General features: G+C 51.3%; 1 protein-coding gene across 29 annotated transcripts in view; it reads left to right on the plus strand.

Annotated features, from left to right (window-relative positions):
- MAP4 (microtubule associated protein 4) overlaps window positions 1–22403 on the plus strand; it is a 156907-nt gene extending 134504 nt beyond the window's left edge. For 13 of the 29 annotated variants that reach the window (XM_080581398.1, XM_080581406.1, XM_080581424.1 and 10 more), the window contains 7 exons: window positions 2658–2717; window positions 2881–3200; window positions 5453–5581; window positions 7264–7356; window positions 12089–12170; window positions 14021–14133; window positions 17199–22403. In XM_080581398.1, the coding sequence (XP_080437524.1) occupies window positions 2658–2717; window positions 2881–3200; window positions 5453–5581; window positions 7264–7356; window positions 12089–12170; window positions 14021–14133; window positions 17199–17408 (1007 nt within the window). In that variant the 3' untranslated portion in view covers window positions 17409–22403. Of the gene's footprint in view, window positions 1–2657; window positions 2718–2880; window positions 3201–5452; window positions 5582–7263; window positions 7357–12088; window positions 12171–14020; window positions 14134–16713; window positions 16892–17077; window positions 17099–17198 lie in introns of all 29 variants that reach the window. The other 16 variants (XM_080581400.1, XM_080581410.1, XM_080581414.1 and 13 more) reach the window with 12 other exon arrangements.
- Window positions 22404–22542: the final 139 nt, after the last annotated feature.

A 22542-nucleotide genomic window follows, 5' to 3' on the forward strand; every position in this document is an offset into this window, starting at 1 on the left:
ATAAACGGGTAAAAATTAATGCATGCTAGCTGCTTTGCTCTGAGTCCCAAATTTGGTCATTTATCCAAATTTGCCAATAAACAGGTAAAAACTGATGCAAGTTAGTTGCTTTGCTCTGAGTCCCAAAGCATGAATTCATAACCCATCTTTGCCAAAAGAATAATAGTGTTAGAACTGTGTTCAAACGTATTAGACTAGATGGACATCCCACACTTCTTGCTCAAGGGGAAAATATAATTAATCCTGCGCAGAGGAAGCATTGCACTTTCCAAGAGCCACGTATCTTAACTAATCCTGCGGACATTCCTGTAAAATTCATTTTGTGTGGTCTTTTATGCAAACCACAGCACAGAATGCTTAACACATTTTAATGAGTTCAGCTGAGTTAATTTCTCCTTCCCAAACTGAGAGACAAACAAAGAAGGGTTTTCTGATGACATTTGAAAGGAGATGGAGCCAGTGATGCAGAGACGCAGAAAAGTTGTTCCAAGTGGCGAGATGTGCGGCGGGAGAGGTTCTGCACCCGAGAGCGTGGAGGGACATTGCCAGAGAACAGCGAGAGGCCTGGGTGGGCGATGGAGAGCTGAGGGCAGCTGGAGAAACTCCACCAGGAGTTAGAGAAGCTTTGTCTGGATCTGGGAATGCTTGGGGGAGTCATGAACGGTAAAAAATAAAAAAAAAAAAAAGGGAGGCTTCTTTTGGGAGAGGAGAAAGCAAGGGCGTGATAGGGGGTGAGTGGTGTTGCGAAGCCACGAAGCGAGCCGAACAGCATCAATTCAGATCGGGCAGAGCAGACGCAGCTTCAGCGAGGTGCAGAGCTGCAGGTGATGGAGAACTGGATCTCTTCTGGTCACAGCTTCGTTTCGCACAACCTAGCATGAGGCCAGGTTAGAAGTTTCTGGCTGAAAATGGCGTTTCAGAAGGAAATCTGCTCCTGCTTTTCAGGTGTCTAAAGAGAGGCGCTTTCTTGCGGTTCGCTCAAATGTTCGGTCATTCTCAGCACACAAACACGTGTGAATTGTGGCTTGTTTGGAAGTTGTGTGGTTTCACTTTTTCAGGCATTAAATGTCAGTCACTTCCTCTCCTAAACAAGAGGCATGGGTTGTGTGGCGCAGGGTTTATTTGCTTATCTATATTTAGGCTTCTCCCCTGCCTGTGAAAATGACGGCTACGTTTGTGTAAGACCACCTCGGCTGTTGTTATAGCCCCTTTCTGCAGTAGCTTTATCAGATTTTTGACGTTACCTGCTAATAACATACACAGAGTTCCGGCATTTGGCTCCCCGCTGACACGAGGGGAAATAATCACCTCTCTGTGTGTATCCAGATAGCATCGTAGTCCATCTGCCTTTGTTCACAACTACGCATATTGTCTCCATGTAGTCAGTTCTTCCCGCTAAAGTTGAGGTCTCAAGGAGGGAGATGAGGTTGGTTTGACAGGGCCTTTTGGAAGTGATTGGTATTAATTACGTATCTATCTATCCTTAAGGCCTTATTAAATTATTCCAATGTGTTTCATCTCGTTAGCTAGTGTCGGTGGTGTTTAACTGAGTGCTTTTAGCAAAGTCTGGGTGGAGTGATCCGGGCTAACTTGACCTATGGTTGTCTGCCTGCTTTGCTTGTTCCTTTCTATACCGGCATTTCATAAAATACCCTGCTAGCTACTTGAGTTTATTGAAAAATCTAAGGCTGTTAATGGAAATTAAATATTAAAAGATAGGGGTCCTTCATAGTTTCTAACTACTTCGATTTTTCTGTTCGGTATTTATTTTTAACGTTTCTTTCATTTGGCTATTGAAACGAAGCAGACTTTAGGCAAAGCTGTCTGTCATCGATAGCAAAAACTACAATTTCATTATCAAAGAGCTCTTTGAAATAAGGTTCTGTTTTATTTTCCAGTCTGTGATTTTTCCTTGAGCAGTTCTGTGTATGGTTTTATTCTGCTTTGGGAAATGTGGATGCGTTCCTGGTTTAGACTGTCCTCTGTCTGCGCGGAATGTAATCAGGTCACGACCACTGGTGTTTGCCCAAAGGCACATTTTCAGTTTAGTGACTGATTTTTATTTTTATATAATTGGAGTGGGGACCACAGTGTGCAATAACTTCTGTGCAAGAAAATTGGCGTTGGTTAGAACGGATCTGGCAATGATACCAAGATCAAAGATGGACAAATGCGATTCTGCTTTTGCTATTTAGTAAAGAAAGGATTTTTAAGAAATGAAATTGGGTCAGAGTTAAAATAATGTTTGAGTGAGTGCTGTCAGGCTCTGAAAATTATTTTAAGAAAATTATTAAGAAAATTATTTTAAGAAAAAAAATGTAAACTCAAAAAAAGTAAACTCACACAACACACTCAAGTGCGTTGCATCATTGAGTGATGATCCTTTTGATCCTTTCGATGAATCGGTCCTTGTGCTGGAAAACACGAGAGGCTGTTGCTGCTGCGATGAGGAGGACCTCAGCCCAATGTTCACAGAGAGCAGGTCATTCCTGAGATGCTTTCTTTCAAGCAGCATGTTCGAGACAGGGGTAGTGGGTAAAAAGGACCGTCAGGATGCGATGACCTCCAGGGGAAGCTGTGCCAGGATCCCAGGCTTCTCATCTGTGCAGACTGGCTTTCACTCTGAAATACTAACCGGTGTGCTTTGCGTTGGGCAGCTATCAAGACTGAAACAAAACCTGCAGATGCCAAGAAGACCGCTGCAAAGTCACCATCAGGTAATTTTGCTCAGTTTCCATCTAATCCAAATCCTCTTTTGTTTGCGGCTGTGTTTACTGAGCAGGCCACTGTACATCTTTAGGACGCTGAGGAGGTTTGTGTAAATGGCCTCTGACCCATCTTCCCCCCCCCTCCCTCTAACTATCACTGTGATCATTGTAGCAGACTTGGCCCGCCCTAAGAGCGCTTCTGGAAACGCAGTAAAAAGTAGTGCCACCACTCCCACCACCACCTCAAGCGCACCTAGTTTACCTGGAGCAGCCACCAGCCGTCCCAAACCCAAGCCTGCTGCAACCAAACCCACTACAACCTCAACTGCAACTGCGGATGCTAAAAAAACAACTGCTAAGGCTCCAGCTAAACCCAGCACTGTTTCCAAGCCTCCTCGCCCAACCAGCAGTGTTTCTGCTCCAGATCTGAAAAACGTACGTTCCAAAATCGGATCAACAGATAATATTAAACATCAGCCTGGTGGAGGAAAGGTAAGTTTCCTCAAACCTGATACCGATATGCTCCTTGAAACTGTAGCTCCTAAGCATTGTGGGTGCTCTTTGCTAATTTTGGTGGCTGTATCCTCACTGCTCTTCTCATATTTGTACTCTGCAGAGCTCCTCCTTGAATTCTTGGTTTATGCAGAGGGCATTAACAAAGCATTGATAGTAGGGTACAGAAGGAATCCACCTTAAAAGCCTGCCTGGTGTTTGCTGGCACACGTACAGGAATTCAAAACTTTGTGGTTCTGTTTTTCTGTCGTACATCCCAACATAGGAACTAGTTGGTATTGAAAGCTCAAACCATGTTTATATTCCAAAACTCTGCCTTTGAGTAGAGGAATTGAGTCTGGTGAATGGTACAGAAGGTGGGATAATGCACTGCGATGCAGGAAATCTGGATTCAGGTGTGAGTTCCACAGCACCTTTCCCAGGTCTAGCAACAGGGACTCTGTTCAACTTGTCAGAGCTGAAATGAAACATACACTGCTCCTCAGATGAGTTCTGGTGGCCACAAGAAGAGGTTAGTGAGGAAGGAGCTGTAGGGAGTAGTGTGTACACAGATAAAACTTGAGGCTCTCAGTCAGTAATGATCTTATATTAATTCTCACTGTGACTGTCTACCATGCACATGATAAAGGTTTGGGGCTATGCCTGTAAGCCCCTTCTGAGGGTTTAAATCATTTTGTGGATATGCATGACCATAAAACCTTCAGTGGGTATTGTACAACAGGTACACCATCTTTGCCTGACAAAATGCATTAGCAGCTTGCACACAGTCTTTAATTTCCACAAAGGGGAACTAATTTGCCCGCTCGCCTTTGCTGCAGGTCTGCTGTAATGAGTAACCCGGCATATAACTTTAATCTGATGCCCAGAGAGTTCATCTCATGCTGGGAGCTCTAATCTCCTCTTAGGCACATGAAAGTCAAGGGCGTTCTTGGGCTGTGGTGTTGTATGTCACAGAGATACACGCGTGGAATTATTCCTCGGGGTTAAGGATATCTTAGTTGTACTACATCATAGGATGGTCCTCAGCGCTTGGAGGTCTAGAAGACAGAACTTTCACTCTGTGAACAGGACAGCGACACTTTCAAATTGGTTTCAAATTGCAATATATAATATTTGAAGTTCACAGATCCTGCTAACATCTGTTCAAAGAGAACGTGTCAGCCTGTTCCATGATTTCAGGCTGTGCTAGGGTTCCGTAGGACCGCAGAGCTTTTTAGCTTGCGGGGTTATTGTGCTGGTTTGAGAGGATTTATTTTGACATTCAGTTTTACTGTCTGTTGTTTTGTGGTTATTTTCATAGTAGTGGTAAATCCTGCTTTTGAAGAAAACTGCCCGTTTCGTAGTCTTATTTATGCTGGGATGTTTTCAGAGGATGAGAACACCTAGGGAGCGCTGAGGCTTTTTATTTGTTTACTGCTCTGCTGGTGGGTTAGTGAACTGGAGGATTTCTGCTCACCCCCCGAAACACAGGGTCTGCTGCTCCTATCTGGACCCAGATTACCAAAAAATGGATTATTACCAAAATTAATGGAATTACCAAAAAAATGATATTCTCAGCTAGTTGCTGAATTTTTCTAAAACCTATAAATTTGTGTTCAGTTTTCTGTTTAGCAAGACCAGTTAGGTCCACCTGCATTCGATTAGCTAAAAACAAATAATAAATCATCTGTTAATCCCAAGGCCTGAGTCACCCCGGCGTGGGGATGAGAAATCGGAGGTGGGAGCACAGCGCGTCTGTGGCCAGCTGGGCTCTAGAGCTCCAAGGCCAAGAAAGCTGGCCCGTGGACGTGTGCCTCCGGGACCTGTGCGGTGCCCTCCGTGTGGAGGAGGTGCTCCTGAGCTGCTGCTGGTTTCTGAGGGACGGGCTGAGTTTTTTCACACCGTGTTGTGTCTTGTGTTCACTCGGAGACCTGTCAGTGCGGCCACAGGGGAAATAACGGGATGCTGATGAAGAGCACCTGAAAGTTCTTTGAGAAACGGAGAACTTGTCTTATTTATTGCTCTGTGCCCCCGGTGTGCCTGTTCCGTCCCATGTCTGAGCAGCGTTGCTCCCCCTCCTGCCCTTAGCGTTACCGACGGGCGATTTACTTTGCCAACAGCCACAGCGCGTAAAAGTTCTCCTGGGTTGGCCACTCCACTGGTTTTATCTATCGGGGTGGCTTGTGTTCCCGTACTTGCCTGCCCACACGTTTGCTTTTGCTGGTTGAAATCATCCGTTTGTCTCCATCTAGGGGAAAGTAGAGAAAAAGCCAGAATCAGCTGCTGCTGCACGAAAGTCTGAACCCAATGCGGTCTCTAAAATGGCTACAGCTAAAACAACCGTAACAAAAGAGGGTGCCCCAAAACAGCCCAATGGGAAAGTGAGTTTATTTCAGACTTTTCTCTGTGGGAGACGAAGGAAAACATTTCCATTTTGAGTCACTTTCCCTCCTCTTCAACTCTTCTGCTTTCTCCTGTCAGTGTCACTGTTCCCTGCACAGACACTTCTCCCGTTCTTTCTTAAAGCTGAGATGTTCCCAGTTCGGCACACCAGAGGTCACCGTGGTGGATAACTTTTCAATGCCTGCTATAAAACATTTTCAGCGTAGCCCTTCATTTTAGCTTTTACATGGGCTTGATTTTGAGTTGGAAGTTTCCCTTAAGACCGCTTCTTCGTACACAACACGCGTGTGTAACTGAGACGAGAGCTTTAGTCCAGCGCTGCTTTTCAGGACGATGGCAGAACATCAAGGGTATTCCTAATGTCTTCCCTGCGATGTTCCCAGCCTGGCTGCATCGAAACCCATTGACCGTACCTTAGGCAGTCCCCATTTGGTGGGTTACTCTGAAGCTGTCGGGACACCGTAGTGCGTGAGCCACCCAGGACCAGACGGGGAACGAGGCGGGGTGCCCGTACCGCAGGTTCACTGCAGGCATCGTCAGGCAGAGCCTGGTAGAGAAGGGTCAGATTTGTGCTGCTAAGGAAGCCAGTAAACCGATGTAAATTTAACAGAAAAAGTACGTTTTCATAACTTCTGTTGTACTGAATCCAGTCTTTCAGAGCTGGCTGAGTAGCTTCTAGAAACCTGCTAAAGTAAGAATCTTCTGGTGGTTCCTTTTGTGCTTTGAATTTATCACCTCCTTCTAGCAAATACTCTAGGACACGGCTTCTGCCACGTTTCGTGCTGTTAAATAACTCCCAGACTAAACACGTGTTGTAACTAACCCTGTGTAAACGTGGGCCTCTTACTCTAACTCAGTTACTTCACCCTGGTGAATAAAGTCAGCGCATTTAGCATCCTCTTGCTGTATTTTGAAAAAAGAGTCCTTTTAGCTTAAAGGAGAAACTCTGCATCTATTTAATTAACGTCAGACTTGTCTGATAAAATTTAACCGAAGGTCTGACAGCCTTCGTTGGAAAACAGTGTTTCTCAGACGGGGTTTTACTGCCCAGGGCTTCTGAGAGGCGTTACCCAGGACTGGAGTCAGTCCTGGCAAGCAGAAATCACTGAAGTGCAGACGCGGACCTGAAATTAGGACAGTGCAGACACGGACCAGAAAGACACGGACCAGAAATGAGTAGAGTGCAGACACCAGAAATGAGTACAGTGCAGACCCGGACCAGTTCGGAGCTCCGCTGGAAGCAGCAGCCCCGTGGTTTCCATCCGTGGAGGGAGGAGGCGGCCGAGCTGGTTTTTGCCGCTCGGATTTGTGCCTCCACGTGCTCGGGGCAGCTCTCGCCAGCGAGCTCCAAGGAAGCCTCGTGCGGGGCTGACACGGACCCAGCTCGTGGCAGGCAGGCGCCCGGTGCTAACCCCCAGCACCCGGTCGGTGGTGGCAGCGCTTCCGCTCTCGCACTAACACCGTCTGTGCAGCCTCTCGTTTCGCTCACCTTTTCTCTCACTCTCCTCCTCAGTTGCTTTCACACCTAATACTAAAGTCAGATCGAGCTTAACACGACTCCTCGTTTACCCACCATTTAGAGCATCCTCTCCAGCCTGCCGTATGACAACTCTAACCAGTCCTCTTCCCTTGTGTTGTTTTCCATTCTGTAACATTCTAGGTCCAGATAGTCTCCAAAAAAGCGAACTACAGCCATGTTCAGTCCAAGTGTGGTTCCAAGGACAATATTAAGCATGTCCCTGGAGGTGGGAATGTAAGTATGGGCTCTGGGCAAGCTGTCTTTCTACTAACTCCTTCTCTTGTACCGTGTTGTGTGTCAGTCTGTAGAATGCCCTGCTCCGGGCAGAAGGGTATGGCAGAGTTTCAGGGCTTCTGGAAATAACGTAGGTTGAATACACGGGTGTGTGGGTCCTGTTGCACAGTAGCACGAATGCTCCTGACCTATTTCTCGCATGGTTTACGTGGCATTAATTGACCAAATGTGGGATGTGCACATTGCTGACCCCAGGAGTGAGTTCACTGTGGATTCCCTCTGCAGTCAGTGGAGGCACCTCATCACTCCTCTGACCTGCTTTTGATGTCTGATTGTAGACGAAATGGATCGTGGCCTAGAATTGCCTATTGCTCTTCACTGGCTAGTAGAGCGAGTAAGTAAAATTAATCTGAGTCAGATTAATTTTACTTCATGCTTTGCAAGAAGGGAGACTTCAAAAAAGGAGGAAGAAAAGACTGGGACTTAATCTCGGAGCTGTGATTAACTTCTGAATTTAAAGGCTACTGGTATCTCTGGCAACAGAGTTGAGCTTGTTAAACGGAAGGCTAATCTTCTATGTCTGTGTCCTAGGTTTGGCGTATTACATCCTGAAAGTGTCTGGCCAAAAAAAAGTACTATCTAGATACTAAAGGTTTGGAAAACAGTGGTGGTAGTTTGGCGGGCGTGTTTCCTTGTGGACACAGCCTGTGACGCCTTACCAAATCTGCGCTGGCCTGCTTGTGCTAGCGTTAGTGTGCAGAAATACAAAGGCTGGATGGTTTCAAAAAGACATTGATGTACGTAAGCACAAGGAACTTTTTTCTGTTGGTGTTTTCGCCAGGCTCCTGAGAAGAGGAGCCCAGCTGCCACAGCTTGTGATGCTTTCTTTGGGCCCAGCACATGAGAGCCACTCTCAGTGAAACTCCCTGCACCATCGCTCTGTGAAGTATTTGCAAATATTCAATTTCTGGGGCCAGAATTAGTGCCGCTGTATGGTCGGTGTGTTCTGTCTGGCGTCAGGTTCAGCAGATAGAGGTGCTCCGTAGGTCCTGACTGTGGTGCAAACTGCTGGGGCCACTTTTCCTGGGAAACCTACGTGTATATGTCTAGCTGGCTGAATCTTTACTCTACATGACCAGTTCTTCCTTAAACCTTGGGCACATCTCTGCCCTCCTTGCTTTTCAGCTTGCTGATTCTCACCAGTGGGATTTGCCATTCTTATTTGGTATTTTGGTATTTTACTTGCCCAGCATTTATAGGAGTGCATGCATACGTGGATGGAGCTTTCCCACAGAAAGGCTCATACAGGGAAATTCTCTGCTTTGCAACACAGGAAGAAAACCTGGTGTTGAGACCACCGTGTGAATTAGTGCCCTTATAGTGCTGTTCTTCAGTTCCGCATGTTTCTGCTGCTACCGTTTGTGCACTCAGAGGAGAGCTGTATTTTATAAGCCACTCTTCTTTTGCCACTCTTACCTTCATAGTCCTTTAGTGGACAACAGATCTTACGTACGCTTCCTTTTTTGAGGCCAACAGAGATGTGCTTTAATGTGGAGGATATTTTTCTTGCTAGATAACTACATTGAGGAACTCTTTCTTCTGATAAATCACCAGACCTGTGCTTTCTTCTTTACGTTTTGCTCTTCTGTCCTGGGAATGTTTTCAACTCCAGAGGACGTGTGCCCACATTCTTTCTCTCGACCACACTTTCCTTTTACCCCTGCAGTTTTTCCCCTTACTTACTTAAGGTTTTTACTTAGAGAATAAAGTGCTTATTCTTTCCAGGTTCCAAATGTCCCAAAGCCAGCTTCAGGTAGTTGTTCCCAGCCATCCAACGACCCCAGACCCAGCTCGGGCAGTACCAATGTGAGTAGAAGAGGCACAGAGGCCAGTCCGGCTCCCTGTAAAAGCGGTTCCTGTTACTCATTTTTATATCCACTCACTCTGGGGCACTGTAATAGTAGTGTCCTCTTCCAAGGTGGTTTTTTTTGTTCAAATAGTTGTGATGATCACTCCTGATGGAACATTTCCTGATGCTTAATTCCCAAACCACACTGCTGATGGGGATGTCTGGAAAGTCCATTGTTCCAAGTCTGTGGCTTCAGTCAAAGCTTGTAGGAATCCTGTGGACAAGAGGTGTGGTTCGTAGCACATTACGATTCAGCATTAGGGTTGCTCTGGTAAAAGTGATGGACAGCCTAAGTGAAGTTGTTCCTATCAGGCATACTCATTATGGGTCCCCATTTTGCCTTCTGTACAGAGTGGTTGAGGTTGGAGGCACCTCCGGGTCCCTCTGGCCCAACCCCTGCTCCAGCAGGGACACCCAGAGCAGGGTGCCCAGCACCATGCCCAGGTGGCTTTTGAGGATCTGCAAGGAAGGAGGACCCCAGAGAAAACTTCTCCCCTCCAAGATACCCAAGAAGCCACGTTCAAAAGCAATAGATATCCTTCATATTTCTGTTACATTTGACAGAAATACCATGGCACAAAGACAAATTTCCTGGGCAAAAGCTTTTGTTGGGCTTCAGTATTTTTCTGCTCTTGTTTTAAATAAAGCAACAATAAAGACACAAATTTTCCAAAACGCATGTAGCATAAGTATTGTTGAAAATTCAACAAGTTCATTTGGAATTTACATATGGTTTCTCTACCCTTTGGTTTTACCTGCTCAGATGCATTGGGAAGTGGTCAGAGATATGACACAAAATGTAAAAAGTGGTGAGGGTCACACTTCCCATGAAAACCTCTGTATCGAGCTTTGAGGTCTAAGATTTACTTGGCACCAGAGGCTGAGCATTTGGCTCTACAAATGCAAGCCCAGTCATTTAACTCATCTCCCGTTGCAAGCTGAAAACAACTCATGTTAGAAATCCTACAAGAAATATACTTTCATTTAGGTATAAATGTTTGTATCCCTGGGTGAAATCATGAATAGTCATAACTGGGTATGTCTACTCCTGCTGATGATAAACATTATTTTCAGAAGCATTTTTATGAAATAGAGTCCAGTTCCAAGCAAACAAATACATTATAAAAGCTTCAGTAGCTTCACTAGCAGCCACTAAAAAAAATGAAATTCAGAGGCCATGATTTCATGTTTTCGGAGTGTGTGGTGTCTCTGAGTCAGGGTACAAGATACGGGGAACGACATATCAGGAAGCTGAACCGAGCTGAGCAAACAAGGCGTCATGGCTTTGACTCATCCCTCTTCACGAGTAATAGGAGGATTCATGCTTCCTGAGAACGATGTGCTACAAATTATCATGGTAGTTTTCAAAAAGCCTTTAGAGTAATTTGTAAGTGGACAAATTCTTGTTCTTCTTTCTAATTTTCTCTGAAAAACAATTTGTGGCAGAACTTTCTGTGCACGTAGGTGCCAGCTGGTGGTTGATGACATGGATGGAAAGGTTACATCCTCTTAGCATTACTACAAATAAAAACAAAACTAAAAAAAAAAAACAACCAAACAATCAAAACCAAACAAAACAACAACAAAAAAGACACACACATACACACCGAAAAAAACGCCTGTGGACTTTTGCCACAGAAAGTTTGATGCTAGACATTTCCACCTGACATTTCACGACTTTTCACCGGACCAGATGAGCTCCAGAGGTTTCTTCCAATTAAATTATCCTACGACTGTATGAAATGAGAGATTTAGAATTAGTTACGCAGAGGTTAATTCCAGCCTAGAGGAATCTTTCATCCACCTGGAGCTGCAGGAGAATTTTCAAGATGTCCGAAGCGGGGCTCTGTACAATTCACTTAGTGTCTAGAATATCCAGGTGTCAGAGACGAAATATTTTTAGAGCAAAAAGACATAAAATCTAAGACATTTTGACTTCACCTTTGTCCTACCTCAGAGAAGACACTTCTCCCCAAATTCAAAGCAATGTCCTGACGCACTGTGCTCTGACATTTGGCTCATGGTTGACTTGGAAGAAGATCACTTGCCGAGTCACGAACATGTCGTGATTTCTGGATTGCATCACCCTGTATGTTTTTTCATGGGTGGTTTTCTACGCTCGTATTGGTCACTGGTAGAATGAGGTTAAAGAAAACTATTAGGAGAGAGCTTCCCCGCTCCCGGTGTTCTGCCTGTGAGAAGGATAGCTTCTTCAAGCCATTTGTTCCTTGTCCGAGCCATTTGTTCCATCAGAGCACAATGATCCGACCTCGTGTCCTGTCCTTGGCAGGGAGGGAGGAGCACGGTGAGGAGGCTGGGAACAGACACGTTGTAAAAGGTAGAGAAAAAAGCTGGAGCTGGTGACACGGTTCTGGCCCTGCAGCAAGGGTGGCCGAGTAGCACCGTGAGAGGATGGACGTCTGTCCTGGCGTCTCTCTGAAGCTGCCCAGGCCATGAGCAGAAAGTCTGGGGAACGTGGCAATGAAACTGGCTTTTGTGGTCCCTCTGCCAGCGCTTTAGTATTCTGTGGACATACCCATGAGCTCAAGAGTTGCTTCTGGTTACTGGTCCTTTGTTAGCTTTTATCTGGTCTCAGTTTCTGTCTGCTCACATTAACCACTTGTGGCTGGTCCAGGCATTTAATAGTGCTAAAGCCATCTGTAGCGTTGACGTGCGCTGGCTGGGAAATGGGTAAGGAAGAACCATCCAGTGGAAAAGGGGTGCAGGTTCGCTAAGCCTGACCTGATGTTTGAGATGGTGCGTTGGCCTCCAGATTCCCAGGAAATGCTTCTTTGTGCTGAGATGTTTCTTTTTGTCTTGTAGGTGCAGATCCAGAACAAGAAAGTTGACCTTTCCAAAGTGTCCTCCAAGTGTGGCTCAAAAGCAAATATCAAGCATAAGCCAGGTAGAAATTTTACCATTTCCTCATGATTTGTCTGCAGAAACTGCAAGTCACTTAAATACTGCCCTGGATTGTGACTGAACTAGTTTAAGGGGTGCGTTGCTTTCGGGGGGTGTTTCTGGAAGTGCTGCCTAGGTCCCTGGTGGCTTCTCGAGCAGAGGGGGTTAGGAGATAAGGGTTTTGTCGTGCCTGTGGAGGTAATTACGGCTTTGACTTCGTTCTCTTTCCACCCCATTTGACAAGGTAGATACTTAGCACAACTGCTTCAGGAGTGAGAGAGCTTTGTTCGTGCTCCCAGAGGGCTTTGGGGGGAAGGTGCCATGGAAGGACGAAGTAACTTCCCTCCAGGTCTTCAGGGCAGATACGAGGGACGTTAAGCCTTTGGTTCCGTAGCAGCTCCTGTCTTACAGACAACACGTTGGGCTCTCTAACGACATATTATGGGATGAGCGTGCAGGAATTGTTTGTTCCCCACTGAGCACCCAGCAGTTACTCTGCATGGATTCCTGCGAGTCTCAGGTTTCCTGACCAAGCCACGACCAGCTTCCCACTCGGCTGGCGTGCAGGCAAGTCTCGAGCTCAGGGTACCGTGGCTGCTAGCAGGTTGTTTGAGCCGTGCCTTTGTGGCATCCCAAAGCATGGCCAGTGTAGTGACTTCTGCGGGTTTGTCCATAGCTGAGGACAGCTATCTGCATGGGAAGACTGGCAACCAAACATTCGTGTGCGAGGGACAAAGTTCACTGACCAAAGCTGAAAACAATTCCTACAGGCCCGTCTTTGTCTGCTCCTGGGAGTTCCCTGCACCCTTTCCGCCAGCCCCTTAGGTTGAAAGCAGTTCAACCTTGTACACAGAGCACCACGGATCAACGCCGCAAAACACGCTCCCCTTTGAGAACGTGGTGCCACGAGCATGACCTCTGTGTGTTCAGCGCGCTGTAATAACAAGCTCCGTGCAACAAAGACCGCTCTTGTCCAGGGCTGATTAAAGCAGAGCAATCCGTCCAGAACTGTCTGTTGTCAACTGTTTTAACTGATCTTGTTGAACCAAATCAGTTGGCTTTTGTAACTGGCCAGGCAAAGCTCCTGAGGTGCTGGGGACTGTGTGTTTAGTGATGTCACCGGGAAGCAAATTGTGCTCAGTAATATTTCAATAGTTTTCTGAGAAACCTACCAGAATACGGACAGCACATACCTTCTTAGTTTATTAACGGGAACTGCAGCACTCTAAACCCAGGGAAATCTTGCTGGTTGTTTTACTGACCTTCAGGTTCTCCTGAACCCGAAGCCTCTCTCCATTTCCCAAGCGTGGCTTCTCCCTGCTGGCCCTGTCACCCCCTGAGTGCAGGCAGGCAGTGGCACGAGGGTCTGTGTGTCGGGGCGGGAGCTGTCGGTCCGGGCAGCCGTGCAGCTGCTGGCGATGGAGTAGGAGTGGGGATCATGAGCAAAGGCACACAGCGAAGGAAAAGGGGTAGAACATCTCCCGGCACCAGCAACTTCACAGGTGGGCTGAGCTGATAGCGGCCTTGGCACGGGATGCAGATAGCGGGCGGCTGGTAGGACGTGTGGCTGTCCCCACCTGACGGCACCTCCAGGGCTTTGCCCTGCAGCCCTGTGTGCCTGCGGTGTTCCTTGGCCTGCGCAGGTGGAAATTACCAACTTGGGTCTTGCCAGTTCTTAAACTGAACCCGAACTGGGGGGAGAGCGAGGCATTAAACGCATTATTTGGCTGTGTTCCTCCTCCCGAGCAGATCGGATCCCCAGTGTTCCTCTGTGGGGACTGGGAAGGGGACGGATCTTCAGTGGGACTCTCCTGGAGGCGTTAATAAATTCACCCCTACACGATCTTGTTCTAGGGGGAGGAGATGTCAAAATTGAGAACCAGAAGCTGAACTTCAAGGAGAAGGCCCAGGCCAAAGTGGGTTCTCTGGACAACGTGGGACACTTGCCAGCAGGAGGAACAGTGAAGGTGGGTGCAGCCAGCTCTGGTACCTCAGGGTAGGGTTTAAATTTGGTTCTTCTCCTTGTCCTGCTGTTCATGTAGCCCAGCCTCTCCACCCCCAGCCTTTTGTAGCCATCTATTTATTTCTGTGGCTTCTGTTTTGTGAACCCCAGGAGTAAGTATGAGCTGAAAAGAAGAGAGCTCTGAGCCCGCTCAGCTGCCTGCCTGAATGGGCTTCCTGCTCTGCGTTACTTGCACGGCTCGTACTGCCCCTTTGCATTTGCATCCTTCCTCTAAGAGTCAGCGGGCAGGGATTGCTCTGTAAGCCTGCCGGAGCTGCTGCATGTGGCCTGCTGGGACCTCTTCCCCCCCCTCCCTCTTCCCCCCAGTAAAGCTGATGAGATCGAGGCGCCCTGTGCTGGGAAATGGCACCTGGCAGCTCTCGGGAGCACTTCTCAGCCGCAACCTGCACTGCAGCCCAGCCCAAAGGCCCTTTGTCCGAGGGCAAGGAAGGATTGTGTGTTCTTGTCAGTGTGATTCACTGCCTCTCCCCATGAAAGCGTAACTCCAGCTGCCCCCCGGCCCCAGCTCCGCAGATTGTGGGTCTCGCTGCAGCAAGGAGACATCTGCTCTTCGGGGAGGGAAATTACCCCGCTCGAACGACCGAGTGATGGATGTGTGGGCCTGACCTATCACGCCACGCAACGATTAGAGCAGTGCTGGGGATTATGTTTAGGTACATTCGCTTGTGCTGGGGCTTTCATGTAAAGCACTGCTGCTTCTGAATTGGCTGGTAGCCCTAGAAGCAGCAAAACCAATCCTGTGCTCCAGCGTCACAACTGTGACTTGGTCTCTTCCCCCAGCAGGAGCGCCGGGCGGAGGTGCAGAACCTCCCCCTAACCACCCGGCATCGCTTTGTTCGAGCACTTTTGTGTCGTGGCAGGGCCTCGGGTTCGGCTGGCTTGAGCCATTGTGTTAAATGCTGTGTGCGCTTGAAAGAAATAATCCCTGGCCTGAAGGGCAGCTCGGGCGGCAGGACTCACAAGTATATTTAGTACGTGCTCAGTCGTCCCCGCCACAGCAAGGCGAGAGGTGGCTGCCAGAGGGTTTGCTGGGGACACTTCGGGACTCTCCAACCCTTTATGTAAAGTTCAGCCTGGGCTCAGTGAAGAGCTGAAAGTAGCTGTAGAGTACCCGGCGTGTTGGTAGGGACGGGGAGCTTTCTGTGAGGAAGCCCGGCTGTTCAGTGTGCTGGGGTCTGCGGGCCACGTGCCGCTGCTCTCTGCCAGTAAGGAGGGTTGGCACGAACCTGCTAAAATCTTTCCTGTTCAGACCCAGTCTGATTTTCCGGCTGTCTCCATGGGTGCAGAGTCTGCCCGTGGCACTCTCACCCGTTTCTTTCTGTTGGCTCTGGCGCTGAGCCTTGCCGTACGGAGACCAAGTCATTTCCCCGCTGCACCCCGCAGCCCTCAGCCAGCGCTGCCCCTTTGGCGTGCCCCGGGGAGCCACGTGCACAAGGGCCGCCCTCGTGGCGTGCGGATTGTCCAGGCCACGTAGTCCCTGCAGGGGCACCGAGATGTGGCTGTCGGGTAGGGGGGGGAGAGCTCACACCCCGCAGGGGGGCCAGGCGCTCCTGCCATGTAAGTGGGTGCAGGGAGCCCGCTGCATCCTGCAGCGCTTACCGGGCTGCAAGGAGGGGGCCTGGCTTAGCCCGAGGAGGGCGCAGCAGCCTTATTCCCCGGGGATCAGACACTGCAGGGCACGGGGTAAGAGCAGAGCTGCTTCGGACAGCAGCCCCCTCCCCGTGCTCCCCCCCTGAACGTGGCCACAAGGGCTCAGGGGCACGAGCCCAGAGCAGCCACTGCTGTGCTTGCTGTGCTTGCAGCCCCAGCGGTGCCTGAAGGTCCTTCAGCGACCCTGCTCCCCTCCTGGCAGGCCCCGCCGGCATCCTGCTCTCCTCTCTAGGGGCTCTCAGTTGGCTCTCAGGCTGGCAGAAGCTGGTGGCTCCCTCGGGGACGCCAGCTGCGGTAGAACAGGCCAGCACGGGGCTTTCTGTAAAGGCTGCGCCCCCAGGCCTGCTGTTGGCGGTCCAGCTTCCTCGTACAAACCTGGATTCGGGATCCGCTACCTATCCTTTGGGTCTGCTGCGTAAACGTGTCCACACGAAGGAGTCTGCTTCACTGGGATCTGCTCAATCCGCCTGCTTGCTCTCCACCCCGTAGCTTGCTGCCCCAGCCCTGTTACCCGGCCTGCCTTTGTCTCTCCTCCTCCCTCACCGGAGCGTTACGGGCGCTCACGGGGAGGGGGTGCTGAGCTCCGCACCCCGTGGCCGGGGGCACGGCGCCCGCGCTGGGACGAGCTGGCAGGGGCGGCGTGGTGCCGCTGGGCCACGGGTGCCGGGGCACTGGAAGCCGCTCAGGACGGCGGCTTTCTGGGGGAACCGAGGGGCCGCCGCCTCCCCCGAATGCCCCCGGTCCCTGCGCGCGTCTCGGCAGCTGGGGAGGGCGGAGGGGGCTCGGGGGAGCCGCGTTTCCCCCCCCTGCCGCCACCCCATTTTCGATTGACTCCTCCTGTCGTCCTCCCCACCCCGTTGTTGTCTCCTTGTAGGCTGAGGGGAGCGCGGAGCCAGGGCAGCTCCCGCCAGCCCCTCAGAACGGAGAGGTGCCGGCGGCCCCGGCAGGCAGTGAGATGCGGGAGAATGGCGTAGGGCCGGCAGTGCCCACTGCCCTGAGCGGTGGTGACCAAAGGGAAATTCAGAGCTTCGAGACTCAGATACAAGAAACAAGTAAGTGCCTGTGCCTTCTCTCTACGCACTCTGCCGGGTGGGGCGGGGAGAGCACCGCAGCAGGGGCAGAGCAGCCGCCCGTGAGCACTGGTCACACCGCTGTAATCTGAAAGTTGAACTGTTTGTATCGATGTCTGCAGGGTTTTGCCTTTTTTTTAATTGAGAAAATTGCCTTTTATTTTCCAGGCATCTAATGATGACATTATGGTATCGTCTTCCGTTCCCCTCCTGTCCCCCCCCCCCCCGCCTCTCCTCCTCTTTCCTCCTCCTGCCCTTCCCCTTCTCACCTGCCCTTGTGTCGCTGCAGATTGAATCTCACAAGCTGACGTTCCGTGAGAAGGCCAAGGCTCGAACAGACCACGGAGCGGAAATCGTCGTCTCCAAACCCCCCAACCTTTCCAGCAGCACCTCCCCCTGGCGTAGCACATCCGTCAGCGAGAGCCTGGGCTCGGTCGCCTCCTTGTCACCGCTGCAACAGCCAGCTCCCCTTGCAGCGCTTTCTCAGCAAGGCTTGTGACCCCCCCCCCCCCAGCCCCGTCTCCCTCGCGCTCCCCCCAGTAACGCAGCTTGGCCCTCTTAACCCGGCGTCTGGCTTTAGGTGGGAAGGGGACAGCGTTTAGCAGGGCTAGCGTCCCTTTCGGCGGCGCCTCCTCTCGGGTCAGCGCCGTCTGGTCAGCCGTAGGCACGGGGGGCGTCCTGGCCGCGCACCCCCTGCCCGAGCGTGTCAGCCTTTGGTCCCTTTTGGGGCTGGGAAGGGCTTCCCTCCCTCTCCTCGCCTCATCCCTTTCGCTGTTTGTTAGGAGGATCCTAGAGGGAGCGGTGGCCGTGTTTCGGGGACGGCACCCAGCGACTTCCAGCCCACGGCCGCTGTCCCGGCGCGCCGGGGCTGGGCGCGGGAGGTTCGGGGAGAAGCGCGCCTACGCTGCTGGTGGCTGAAGCCAGGCCAGAGTTAATAGGGATAAGCTGTGATCTCTCTTTCTTTTTAAGAAAAAAAAAACAAAACACTTTTCCTCCTTGCTGCTTCAGTTTCTGCTGATCCTGTTTGATGATGATATATATTATACACACACGTTAGGCTGTTTTAACTGTTGACTTTAGCCTTTTATTCTTTGTGACGAAGTGTTGATGATTTATCGTGCTACAAACCCATGCTAAGTTTCCTTTTCTCTTTCCTTCTTTTCCTAACCGTAGGAGAGTAGAGACATTAACCGCTGCTGCAGTGCTGGCTTCTTATTGACATATCCAGCAATTGTAACTTTTTGTTGTTGTTTTTTAATATTTTAAAACGATGGAGCAAAATTCATGGGATTAAGCCATGTCTGAAATGAAAGGCACAAGAATGTGTTAAAGGAAAACTCCTTGCTGTAACAGATCATATGAAGCCTGTGTTGACTGCAACGAGATGAGTTGAATCGATGCTCGTAAAACCTCCTGTAGGGCCAAACCGCCAGCCCTAGAGGATGCCGTAGCACCTTCTGTGGATTAGCAAGGCAAAGACGGTTTATTTATTAACTTGCGTAGCCAAAGCCCTGGCTTTTTTTCCAGCCGGGGCCCGAGGTCTGGAGGAAGGGCAGGAGGCTGCTTTCGCGGTGGAGTTGCAGGTTAACGCAGGCCGGGAGTTCTGAGGCAAGCAGGTCTGTGGTGTGTGTGTCGTTTTGACCGAGGCTGACGTGTGGGGAACCACGCCGTCAGGCTGAACGGGGCTGCCGGGGGCCGCGGGGAGGAAGGAGCGGCCACCCTGCGCCCAGGGCACGAGGCGGGGATCGCGGGACGTCTGTGGAGGGCTGGAGGGGGGCAGCGCCCCGCTGGGGCCGGCAGGTTTGCAGTGCCAGGGAGCTGCAGCTCTGACTCGGGAGGGGATTGCTACGTACTCTTTGAGGCTCTTGAGCTCCTCGTTTGATGTTGCAAATGACACTAAAAAAAAAAAAAAAGAAATGTAAATAAATTTAAAAAAAAAAAAAAAGTGTTCTTGGGTCGTCAAACTAATTTAAAGCAAAAAAAAAAAAAAAAGGCGGAGTAACAAAACACTGGGATCAAAGTCAACTGAACCAGGCGTGTGCTAAGGGGGAGCTGATCAAAGGAGGGGACAGAGGGAAGCCTGCAGCTTCTCATGCTTGTGGGAATATTTCTTTGGGAAAGCCGACAATGACACGATAACCCGGAATCTGTATTTACACACAAAGATTCTTATTGCACTTGTATTTTTTATATTAAAGTTTGCATGATTTCTAATAAAATGGCATTAAAATGTACTAGTTTGCATCAAAGTCGTCTGCTAGTTTCATAAGTGCTTTTTCCTCTGAATACAAATTTAAATGAGCAATGCAGATTTGCACCTGAAAGGGGCGGTTATATATACCCCAGAAAACTCCCACTGCTTCCCTTCCTCCTCCCCTTCTCCTCATCATCACCACCACCGCCACCTCTCCTCTCCTCTCCCCTCCATGCCACAACCCTCTCATCCCAAGGCCGGGGAAAGCGGCGCTGTGCGGTGCTGTGCGGTGCTGTGCGGTGCTGTGCGGTGCTGTGCGATGCTCCGTGTCCACCACCGCTCGCTCCAGGCACGCGTCCTGAGGAGCCGGCACCGATGTCCTCGGGACCCTCCCGCTGCCCTGCTCCGTGGATGGCTCCGCGGAGAGAAAAGCTGGAGGTGCCCGGGGAGCAGCGCAGCCGCCGCCCGTGGGTTAACGCCGCCGGCTGCACGGGTGCTGGCCGCTGTTACGGGGCTGGGGTGGAAACCTCCGGCCTGGCGAGCGTTCCCCGAGCGCGCGGAGCTGTGCGGTGCCGCCTGAAACCCTCCAGCTGGTCCTGTCGCCTCCAACCACCCGGTCACCCGCATGCAGCCCCCGGTATATATCACTGCCCCTTCGCTGATGCTTCCTTCTTTCTCTTATTGCTAAATTCTCAACACCAGCTAGAGCTTTTCAGTCTGTTGACGGTTGGTTGGTTTGTTTGCGTTCCAACACTTGAAAGGAGGGGAGGATTGACGGAGAGGGACTCAGGAGAGCAGGCTCATGCCCTCCGCAGGAAAAGGCTTGGCCTTTTCTTCCTGAAGCAATAACGGGCACAGGCGTGCTCGGGGCTGGTGCAGGCAGGGGCCGGGCAGAGCCACTGCGGCACCGGGCAGCGACTGGGCGCGTGCGCCAGGAGGGGACGCAAAGCGTGGCGGTGGCTTTGGTCAACCAGAGCCGAGGTGGGCACCGAAACGCCGCGTCCCCCCCTTGCCGCGCTGCCCTGGGTGAGCGGGGTGAAGCCCGGGCGGCTCCCGGCTGCTCGCAGCCCCGTCCTGGTCTTAGTTCAGGTGCGGCGGTAGGCAGGCAAGTGGCAACATTGCACTTTATCTCCTGGGACTGCAAAAAAAAAGCAAGCGAAACCCCCACGGCTTGCAAAGGGACAGCGATGGCACCTTCTCCCCGCTGCATTGCTTTGTGAGGCTGGCTGCTCGGCAGGCTCGGCTCAGGGCCGCGTGTGGGTGCGGCGGCGTTGGGGCCCGGCTGACCCTGCTCAGCTCCCCCAGCACCTCCCATCCAGCTGTGTACCGATGGCCCCGTGCCTCTGTGCCACTTTAACACTTGTTGTGCCTGTGTTTAGCTGACAAACTAAATCCAGATACGTTAGTTTCATGTGTTGTTCTTTTTTTTTTCCTAAGACAGCTTCAGTTTCAATATGTTTTTGTTTTAAATTTTGTTTTAAGGAAACGGCTGTACATATGGCTAGCCTGGGAAGAGATCGGTGTGTGGTGAAATGACTTTTTAGTTTCCTATCTGGAGAGATGGGAGTGAGCTGGTTATTGCTGAGACCTTAAATGAGGACTGCGGAGAAGCTGCTGGCTGGGCACAGCAGGGGAAGGAGCTGCGTTTGCCACCAGCTTGATCAAGGGCGAGAGGTAGCAAATGCTCTTGGGGAAGAAAAGATAAGTTATGGTCTGACTTAGATGCAATTTGGCTGTAGATGTCCCTGGCCTGAGAGGCCTCGTGTGGGTCCCGGCTTTCTCTGCAGCTGCGCTTGGTGTGGTTTCTGCTCTTGGGGAAGGCGGGGGGGTAGAGAGGGGCTCAGGGGTGCAGAGCAGCCGCTCGGCTCCGATGAGCCCAGCTGGGAGAAGTCAGGCGCGGTGGGCTCAGGCGCTGCAGGGTGTGCTGGAGCCGGCTCCCGCCTCGGGTTGGGGCAGGGTGCTCAGCAAAGCCTTTTCCCAAGCGCTTGGTCAGGGTGCGAGTTGGCTCGGAGGTGGCTGAGCTGCAGAAGTGAAGCGCAACCAGGCAGGGGCTGCTCGGCTGCTGGCTCCTGGGGTCCCCCTGCATATGCCTATGCAGTTACTCTGGGGCTTTTTATACTGTAAAAATAAAGCACATTCAAGTAACCAAGCGAGCAGGCTTGAGGCCACAGGAGCAGGAGGACGGGAGCCGCAGCCACTTGGCTGCTGCACCCAGCGCGCGCCTCCCCTCGCAGGTCGGCGTCCTGACCGCAAACTGAATGTAGTTTTTCTATGCTGACCCCGCTGTTGTCCCCGCGTGGGTGTGTGAGTGGGCTCCGGGCCCCTCTTGTGTCCGTAACGTGTAGGCAGAATTTCGCAGCAGCAGCTCAGTGTTTGCACCCTCTGGGCCTGGGCACTGGTGGGGTGGGAAGGGCCCCGCAGCAGGAGCAGGAGCTGCTCCGCAGGCAGCAGTGGAAGGCAGGCTCTGTCGCTTCTTCCTCCTCACCACCCGCGTCCTGCTAGAGTCAGCAGTTGCCTTTGAAATCCCGCTCTCGCACGAGTCTCGCTGGCCACCAGCTGGTGTCTCGAGTATGATCAGACACGAGGCTCCCGTCCAGCACCTTTGTGATCTTCCCGCTCCAGCATTCAGCATTGCCTGCAGCTTCAGCTACCCCGTAACATAGGTACAACGCGTACAGACGTAGTGGGGGATAACTACCCGTGGGAGGAGAGCGGGGTGGACCGGGAGGGCAGTGGGGTGGAGAGGAGCTCAGAGCGCAGGACCCGGGAGGCCTGATCCTGGCTCTCGGCTCCTCCGTGGCCTTGGGAAGTCACGGAACCTCTCTGCCTCAGTTTCCCCACCCGCAAGGTGGGGACGATAATTACTTACCTCGCCGGGCTGTTGTGAGGCGTGAGCAGCGTGCAAAGCGGTCGCTAAATGTGAAGTATTCTCATTATTTTGTGTCATAGGATTATTCGGCAGAGGCACCGTCTCCTCGGTGCTGCCCGGGGAGGGGTGCAGCCGGGCCCGGCTGTGGCGGAGCGCAGCGCCGGCGTTACCTGTACCGAGGGGGGCACTGAGGGAGGGAGGAGCGGGCTGGGGCGGGGGGGGGTCTTGCATGGGGGTGAGGCCTGAGAGAGGGGCCGGGGGGCAGCGCCCCTCCTGCCACGGCCTGAATTCGTAGCGGGTTGCTTCTGCCTTGTCTCACCCTCTTCCGAGGGCTGTACGACTGTCTCCTTAGCAACATTTCCTGATTTGATGTTGTGATTATTATTACTATTGTAAAGGGTTGAAATAAAGCTTCTAGATGTTCCTCCTCAGCATGGCGTGCCTTCGTGGGGGCCTGGGGAGACCAGAGGGGTAAAGAAGGGGTTGGGGTGGGTGTGGGGAGCCCAGAGGAAGAGGTAAAGGGGCTGGGGTGGGTGTGGGGGGAGCCTGGGAGCAGCCTGGCCAGCTACA

The sequence above is a fragment of the Anser brachyrhynchus genome (assembly GCF_964034855.1).
Source record: "Anser brachyrhynchus genome assembly, chromosome: 2".
In the NCBI taxonomy this organism is placed as follows: domain Eukaryota; kingdom Metazoa; phylum Chordata; class Aves; order Anseriformes; family Anatidae; genus Anser; species Anser brachyrhynchus.